This window comes from Columba livia, chromosome 16 (genome assembly GCF_036013475.1).
Source record: "Columba livia isolate bColLiv1 breed racing homer chromosome 16, bColLiv1.pat.W.v2, whole genome shotgun sequence".
In the NCBI taxonomy this organism is placed as follows: Eukaryota; Metazoa; Chordata; class Aves; order Columbiformes; family Columbidae; genus Columba; species Columba livia.
Genome location: NC_088617.1, coordinates 10,668,894 through 10,678,138, shown reverse-complemented (window position 1 = coordinate 10,678,138; position 9,245 = coordinate 10,668,894). Strand labels below are relative to the sequence as shown.

General features: G+C 40.1%; 1 protein-coding gene across 1 annotated transcript; it reads left to right on the top strand.

The window, feature by feature from the left end:
* The first annotated feature begins 1,258 nt into the window (after positions 1-1,258).
* Positions 1,259-8,594, top strand: PCK1 (phosphoenolpyruvate carboxykinase 1). Its single transcript, XM_005499615.4, has 10 exons — positions 1,259-1,416; positions 1,611-1,885; positions 2,970-3,151; positions 3,691-3,894; positions 4,203-4,390; positions 5,346-5,508; positions 5,639-5,863; positions 5,955-6,086; positions 6,818-6,913; positions 7,512-8,594. The coding sequence occupies exons 1-10, from the start codon at positions 1,327-1,329 to the stop codon at positions 7,964-7,966; spliced, it is 2,010 nt and encodes a 669-aa protein (XP_005499672.2). The 5' UTR covers positions 1,259-1,326; the 3' UTR covers positions 7,967-8,594.
* Positions 8,595-9,245: the final 651 nt, after the last annotated feature.

The following is a 9,245-nucleotide window of genomic DNA, read 5'->3' as shown; positions in this document are numbered from 1 at the left end:
TATAGGATACTCATATAAATTTTGTTAAAGAACTCCCTGAAACTTAGCTGCGACTCCCAGATTTCCTGTTCTGCAAAATAGTGTTGACAATATTTTACATGCATATATATGGAAAAAAAAAGACAGTCTGGCATAAACACATCACCTCATCCAGGCCCCAGATGCTTTGCTGGGACTGGTGTGAGCAGAGTGAGGTGAAATGTCAGCAGGGTTATTTCTAGGGTTTTACTTGTCTGAAATACTTCATTCTTCACACACTCAAACTGCATGGACAAATGGACACAAAGTTCAGCCTTTCTTTATGGGCAGGATGGTGTAAAATGGAGTAGGGGGAGGAAAAGAGCTGACAGGCACAGAGGCAAGACCTCAAAATGTCCAAGGTCACCCTGTCATCCTCAGAATTATAAAAGTAGTAGCGGCTGTTGGTATCATATACTGCTACAACAGATACAGATATGTACAGATGGTTACATGTTTGTATATGTACATATGCATGCAGTGCACTTCACACATGGGACCAAGTGTGCAGCCACATTCCTGAGCATTTTTGAGCCTTTGAGTGCCTATTTAAAAACCGTTTAATATTTTATGACTCCCATAGGACTCCGGGTAAAATAGAACAGTGTTTAAAGACAGGGTTAATTATTAACACAGTTACTGATCTGCCTCTTCTGAGCTCGTAGCAATAGAAAATAATTCTTCAGTTTTGAAGAGCATAAAGCAAGCCATAAGCAAAAGCTTTCCAGTGCTGAAGGAAACCCAACATCTAGATTTATATCACCTGGACAAAAATAAGGCTTCCAGGCAGGCGTATAGACTGGTTATTCAGGCCTGTCAGTGCTCACTGTTGAACTTTATCCCCGGATCAGGCAATGTTCCCAAGGTGAGTAAACACACCTTGGACGAGCCCCCATTGGACAGCCAACTAGTGAGCATTTGCCTACCGAATGTGCCAACTGTGGTTGGCCTGGACGACCCCCCCGTTCCCAGTTCCAGATACTCGTTGTACTCAACCTTTCCCACATGCAGAGAAGTTACGATGCTTTTGGTTTCAAAGCCAAATTGGATCAAAGTTTGGTTAAACTGCTAAATTTTGTAACTGCCTCGAAACAGCAAACCCAGAGGATAAGAATCTCTTCTTTCAGCACTCATTAATCAAACCTGTTAAATGATTACCTTGTTAGGGCTGCTTTGTTGACAACTCTTCATGGTGACAATGTCAGTGGCACTGTCCCAAGAAACAGCCAGTGGTGACGTAAAGGACAAGCCTCCTCCACCTCACCTAGTGGGATGGACACTACCACAAAGAATATTTAAGGAAGGAGGATGCGCCCTTGGACAACAATGACTGCAAGAATACTCCAAAGCAAGTGGCACAGGTTCAACTCTGGCATACAACTCAACCTGATAAAAACAGTAAGTAGAATAGCCTCTATTTTTTTCCAGCTTGAAATTACCAGTGACCCAAGTTCCTATATTGATTTTAAAGCACAAGTACATGATCAAATCTATTATAAATTCTACCTTTGCATTATACTTTGTTAGGAAGTCTTGCCGACACTGTTTAGAATGTCGCAGTATGCTAACACACCCAATATATTTGATTTTAGATTGTGATCAGTATTTCAAAGCCAGCAACAGGATCCACTACAGGGCCAGCAATGCCCCCCCAGTTGAAAGCCGAGGTGAACATCATGCCCAGGGTTGTCCAGGGTAATTTGCAGAGCCTGCCTCCAGCAGTGAGAGATTTCATTCAAAGTAATGCCAAGCTCTGCCAGCCTGAGAGCATTCACATCTGCGATGGCTCGGAAGAAGAAAACAAAAGACTTCTGGACGTCATGGTAGAACAAGGCATGATCAAGAAGCTGAGCAAGTATGAGAACTGGTGAGTAGCCTGAAGGAAGTCAAGTACGAACTCAGAATTGCAATATGCATTTTCTATCCTGTTTACTTTTAAAACTGCTTATAACCCTTCATTATTTGCTTTCCATGAACATTTTGGCACTGTATCTTATATAGGTGAAATACTCAGAAAAAGCAAACTTTTTCCTCTAAAAATTAACATAAAGCATATTATTCAGTTGGACTATCAACTGTACATTGTCTCTGTTGATTAGTTACACCAGGGAACTGAAATAATGTCATGAGACTTATGTAACTAATCATTAGCAATGGCTAAATATTATTTAGCAAATACTTGTTCTGAAGAATTCTAGTATTTCAGTCAATTAGTTTATTCATCAAATACTTTTTTGTGGCATTCAAATAGCTCTGTGGGTGTTCAAATATTATTCAGTTCAGGCATTATTCATATCATGCCGATGAGCTTTGACTGTAATGTATTCAGCAAATACTTTTTTCAAATATTTCATCATCTCTCCCAACTAACCCAACATGAAAGGAGAATATTAACAACAAGTACATACTCAGGAATTACGTGCTGACCGAGAGATCTTGGTGGAAGAAATCTGCAAAGACTTTTGAATAACTAAGTGCAGGAATTTGGCAATCTGTTTGCAGACTATTTGGGAGAGAAAAGGGCAAGATTCACCAGATAAATTATTCATTGTTAATTATATGCTTAGCTGTAGTGATGATGGTTATGACAGCTCAACTAGAACATTTTTATACTCGTGGAAAATTTCGATGCACAGAGGTGAAGATGTAAAAGAATCCTCTCTATTGTAAATAGATGGCAAAAATTCTTTAAAGAGGAAAAAGAATTCCCTTTAGTAAACTCCTTCACTTTTTGTGATCAGGCTTATACTCAGTATTTCTTTTGCAATGCCTCTAATTAAAGGACTATGCCAATCCACTCAGCCAGGTTTTGATCCCGCAGGCACTTATACCAACACTTTAAGGACTTGCTTGAGATCTACTTTTTTGTGCTAAACCAGCCCCATGGAAGGGTAAAATAAGTGTTGTATTGATAATTAAAGTTTAATTTCCCAATTTTTGGTGAAATGCAGCTGGTTGGCTCTCACTGATCCAAGAGACGTGGCAAGAGTTGAAAGCAAAACCGTCATCGTTACTCAGGAACAGAGAGATACCACTCCGATCCCTAAAACTGGAACTAGCCAGTTGGGTCGCTGGATGTCCGAAGAAGATTTTGAGAAAGCCTTCAATACCAGGTTCCCGGGCTGCATGCAAGGTAGGCAAGAAAAGGATGGTTGCCATTGAACTTCTAGAATTACAGGGGCACTACTACTCATAATTACTGCAAAAAATACTAGCTGAAGGTTTAAGTGCAAGGATTCTTCTTTCCAGCATTCTTCTTTTCATAAAGAGGGGAGAAGTCATGTAGGAAAATCTGAATGAATTTTTTCAAGGAGTCGCACAGCAACTAAGCAGCAGATGGGAGGTGAGGTGAGAGGGGAGGGCTGCCGTCCCCAGCAATAATGTCAGGTTCAGGGATTTACACCAACAGAGAACTTGGTCTCCACCCACCTTTACTACTGGCTGGACAATTTGTCTGAACAGCTGCATTCAGCATTTAAGATAAAAGTTCTCACTAGACAAAAAGTTCTCAATTAGACAAACAGAAAAATACAGATCTTTAATCGCCAACAGAAACACCTACAAGACAAACAGCTTTTAAAGGAGTGAGAAACAACCTCAACATTAATAAAGATTATTGCAAAAGTTCCTTGTTTCGGTCTTCGCCACGTCTTGCTACCCCCTCTTTTCCAGGACGTACAATGTATGTCATCCCCTTCAGCATGGGCCCCATTGGGTCTCCTTTGTCCAAGATTGGGATCGAGCTGACGGATTCACCGTACGTAGTGGCCAGCATGCGGATCATGACACGGATGGGAACAGCTGCTTTGAAAGCCCTGAGCAATGGGGAGTTCGTAAAATGCCTTCACTCAGTCGGATGTCCTCTACCGCTAAAAGGTAAGAGATACTTAAAAACTGTCACCCAGGGAATTCCCTGGGGCACGTTTGAGCTGGCTGCGTGTGGCACACCTACCACAGAAGACCAGTGTGGTTTGTTTAACAGCACTGGGTTCAAAACTCAGTTAAAGGAATCAAAGCTCAATGAGAGTTTCATGGAAAGGAGATTATTATCCCCAGTACTTACCAGGGGGTTTCCTTTGAAGCATCTGGTATGGGTTACTGTCAGAGACTTGATGCTGATGAAACAACAGCGTGATCCAGCATGGAAATTGCTGCATTTATGAGTACAACATTCTGTTCTGCAGAGCCATTAATCAACAACTGGCCGTGCAACCCGGAGTTAACGCTGATTGCCCATCTCCCGGATCGCAGAGAGATCATTTCATTTGGCAGCGGTTACGGAGGAAACTCCTTACTGGGGAAAAAATGCTTTGCTCTCAGAATTGCCAGCAGAATTGCCAAAGAGGAGGGCTGGCTAGCTGAGCACATGCTGGTAAGAGCTATTAAATCATGTGTGTTTGAACAGCCATTAAACACTAAATTAGCTCTACATAAATACATCATATCTTTCTATCAATTAAATTAGTCTCATATGGATAGTCCTGTAACATTAGATATGAATTTATCGCATGTCAGGCTTATGAGAATTAGGAAACTGCTTGCAAGGTTAAGTACCAAACATTTTAAAATAGTACCTGTAAAATCAGGAATCAAGAAAATATTTGGAACTTCTGACAGTGGCTACTTGTAGGAAGACCCATGTACTTGAGCAGAGGCTAAGCATCATCACTGGGCATCCACACTGCCCCTAGAAGTCTGTAGCAAAAGATTAATGCAAGTTTTGAAATTTGTATTTCACGTTATAAAGAGGTCTATGCACTCAAAAAACTGAAAATGTTAGATTTTTTAAATGAGTCCTGCTTTGTGCCCTTCCTGTCTTGACTCTCTACTGTAATTTAGACATTCTACTACCATAAAATACCACTGAAAAAAATAATTTCAAAGTGCATAGGAGAACAGTCTCAGAAGAAATATCTATGGACTCCAAGAAGTGCAGAAGTATCAATACATGAAGGGCTTTCACTCCACTCATTCAGCCAAAAGAACCCTGCTCGGTTTTCTTCTGTCTCAGCTGAGAAACATAGTTGTGTACAGTCTGTCTATCTTTAATCAACAAAGTAAAGATAAATGTTTGAATTATATACATGCCTGACATTTTAAAAAAATATAAAAACTCCTTACAAATATTTTAAGGGCAAGAAGAGTAGACTTTGATTAATAAAGTACAGTTTGAGTTATTTGTCAACTATATTATGTGGTGCTGCTTCTGTAGGAACAAATTTGCGTAATTAAATATTCTATCGTTACCACCTGCTGGGAGACAATCTTCAAAATGAAAAGTGCAAGAAAAAAGACCATGTTTAACAGTTGCATCAATTTTTCAATAGATCCTGGGCATTACCAATCCAGAAGGCAAAAAGAAGTATTTTGCTGCAGCGTTTCCTAGTGCATGTGGAAAAACTAACTTGGCCATGATGAACCCAAGCCTGCCAGGATGGAAAATTGAGTGTGTGGGTGATGATATTGCCTGGATGAAATTTGATGAAAAAGGTACAGAACTGAAAATGGATTGTTTCACAGTCCAGTACTTGTTGCTTTTAGGTTCAGCAAGACATGCAACATAATTCTGAACAGAATTAGAACGGTTTGATTTACTTACATTTTGTCATTTAACTTCCAGGCAACTTAAGGGCAATCAATCCAGAAAATGGCTTTTTTGGTGTCGCCCCTGGAACCTCAGTCAAAACAAACCCCAATGCTATTAAAACCATATCCAGGAACACCATCTTCACCAATGTAGCACAAACCAGTGACGGAGGTGTCTATTGGGAAGGCATTGATGAGCCGTTACCACCAGGAGTAACACTGACTTCATGGAAGAACAAGGACTGGACCCCAAATCACGGTAACCTGGCCCACTCCACAGTCTCTTGGTTTTCTCTGCTGAATTCAAGTTAATTCTGCCATTTTGACCTTTTTCGTTGTACTCTGTACAGGGGAACCTTGCGCTCACCCCAACTCACGGTTCTGCACTCCCGCCAGCCAGTGCCCCATCATGGACCCTGCCTGGGAATCCCCCGAGGGGGTCCCTATCGAAGGGATCATATTTGGAGGCCGCAGACCTACTGGTAAGAGATGGAGCAGTGGAAGTACTGACCACAGAAGGGTTGAAACGCAACTGGGCTTGTACGTGGGTTTTGCTTTCACAGCTGCAAAAGCAAGGAAATAACCACATTACTCCGACTTCTCTGTGTTAACCTTTGACACACACAGAGCCACTAATATTTCGATGTCGGAGTTGTTAGACATTAACACAAAACAGATGATAATAACCAAGGGCTGGAGAGAGATCAGGACCCACTAACCTGGGTGATACACAGACACACAGCAAATTGCTATACTTGTCTCAGATTACTTGCAGTCTAACTAGTTCAGATAGGAAATGGTTGGAGAAATAAACCAGTTGTTGACAGTTCACAGGGAAGTATATAAAATAAATTGATCTGTTAAAGGTGACCTAACATTGGAAAAGAAATAGAAGTAATGCTAGGTCTGAGTCCAATGCTGTGACTGTAGGACCAGATTCCATTTCCAGTAAAATCTGCTGGGGATTCTGAGGACCCAGATATCTCCCACTGAGCAACTAAACATCAATGTGTTCAGTAATCAGTAGCCAGTTTTGAAAACATTCATATAAGCTTCTTTGCTGCAAGATAGCAGGAAATGAATTGATTTAAAAACCAGGAAAAATTAGAATACATTATACAGTCACATGCGTATGGCAGTATCTCAGGTAGCAAAACCTGTTATAAAAACATTTCTGGACCTCTAATTAATGAAGAGATTTTATTCTTTACAGGTGTGCCTCTCGTATATGAGGCCTTTAACTGGCAACATGGAGTATTTATAGGAGCAGCTATGAGATCTGAAGCAACAGCAGCTGCTGAGCACAAAGGTAAATCAAACTTTAATCTGCCTACCTGTATTAAAAGCAATCCTCTCTGGACTGCCTGCTCTGTCCTCCCCCTGGCTCTTTCACATTTCAGTCTTGCCAGCTAATGTTGTAACTTGTGCATTTTCACAATATAAAATATTTGTACTGGAATTAAAAGCCAAATTCTCTGTAAAAGTCAAATTAAGCAAAATAATCCCCTAGGTGACAAGCATACAGAACAGGGTGCAGGCACAGGGTTGCCAGAAGACTTGATATGCGGTTCTTGTTACAGTCTGGGATAAATAATCAATTTTCTCTTATGCTAGATCTGCGCTTAAATACATGGATGGTGAAATTCAGCTCTTGAGGATCTTTATTTAGGCTGCTTGACCTGAGATTTAAGAAATTTCATTTCCAGTGATTAACAAAATTAATATAAATTGTACTGGTTTTGTACATCAAAGTTAATGCTTGTATTGTTTCGTGAAGCTCTTTCGTTCAGATGCAGAATGGTGGTTAAGGGACAATAGATACTATGTCCTGGGAAGATCTGAATCTTTATGCTTTAGAATAAATATGCTGTTTATTAACTTAAATCCTGCATTTGTGTTGTCAACAGGCAAAGTCATTATGCACGATCCATTTGCCATGAGACCTTTCTTTGGCTACAACTTTGGCAAATATTTAGCCCACTGGCTCAGCATGGCACAACGCCCAGCTGCAAAACTACCAAAGATCTTTCATGTTAACTGGTTCCGGAAAGACAACGAAGGGAAATTCCTGTGGCCTGGCTACGGAGAGAATTCCCGTGTGCTGGAGTGGATGTTCAACAGAATTGAAGGGAAAGCCTCTGCAAAGCCAACTGCCATCGGTTACATCCCTGCTGACACTGCCTTGAACCTGAAGGGTTTGGAAGATGTCAACTTGACCGAACTGTTTGATATCTCCAAAGAGTTCTGGGAAAAGGAGGTAGATGAAATAAAAAAATACTTTGAAGTGCAAGTTAATGCTGACCTTCCCTATGAAATAGAAAGAGAAATGCTTGACTTAGAGATGAGGATAAAACAGTTGTAGCTGATCAAAACACCAATTATTTATCAAGCTACACATACTAAGACAGAACAAACACATTTTACCAAATCCCCACTGGAAGCATAACAGCACACTGATGGGCAGGGAGTTATAATGAAACACAGGTCTTAGTTTAGTTAGAATGCAGATAGGGGCATTCTAGACTTAACTCCAGACCTAATGCTTTATGACTACATCAGTTGCTGTGAATAGGTGAGCAGCTGTGGGAATGTATGTGCATATGGTCTTCTAAACCCTGATCTGTCACTTACATGCACATATAGCCATGATGGGTGTAAATGACTCACCTATTTCTGCCTGTAAAATCCAAACTAATCCAGCCTTCAGATATAGCACATCGTTTCTATCATGCAAACTGCCAGAGTCTCAGACTACAGGACAGAAGAAAGAAAAGAGATGCTGTATATATGTGTTACTTAAATGTATTTCACAGCTTAAATACTTTTCAGAAAAATGGAGTTGTAATTTTATCACAGTGAAAGATGACTTTGTATTACTAATGCGTATTTAAGATATTGCTATTATATATGCCTCATATTCCTGTAATTTTCAGATGTTTTGAATGGCTTGTTCTTTAAACTATTGAAATAAACGTTTATACAAAACATGATCTCATTTCCAGTATTCTCACTGTTTATAAACTACATGCGTATAAATTTGGCCTCCTGTCAATACCACAAATTCCCATGTGGAAGTTAGATGTTGATTAGCATTGATCTACTAACTCCTGAGCCAACTAGTTTAAGCCACATAGTATCTTTGCAACTTTTCTTCAAGTCAAAGGAGTGATCCAGAAATTATGATACGAGCTGCAAGCAGTCATCCAGCTAGTGACATGCATTCCATAACTGGGCATTGTTAGTTACTTCAAGCATTTATAAAATAAACTGCTCTCTAGGAAAGACCCATATTAGGACTTTGCTCATTTGCAAAAGTCATAGGATTCGTCTCTGTTCCACAGTACCTTGGCTCCTGCAAGAATAACTAGTAGAGCTTGTTTAAGTGAAGAGTTTTCTGGATTTGTTGAGATGCCTAAAGCCTTAGAGTTCAATGATAATAGGAGTAGGAGCCTGTGTTGGCTTCCTTGTAGGTCCAAGGTACCAAAACTATCCCATGTTCTCCAAATTAAAGGTGTCTTTTCCCACATTTCTGGCAGATATTCTGCTTTTCCACTTCACATGCTTGATCTCCCCAAATATATTGCAAATACTTGCCTGGAAAAAAGAATATAACTTACATTATGTAATAAACCTTTTTATAG

Excerpts from the sequence above, each read along its gene's own strand:
- PCK1 (XM_005499615.4), top strand. The coding sequence starts at position 1,327 with ATGCGCCCTTGGACAACAATGACTGCAAGAATACTCCAAAGCAAGTGG. Across the intron at positions 3,895-4,202 it reads ATGTCCTCTACCGCTAAAAG|AGCCATTAATCAACAACTGG; the intron begins GTAAGAGATACT and ends TCTGTTCTGCAG. Across the intron at positions 6,914-7,511 it reads AGCAGCTGCTGAGCACAAAG|GCAAAGTCATTATGCACGAT; the intron begins GTAAATCAAACT and ends TGTTGTCAACAG.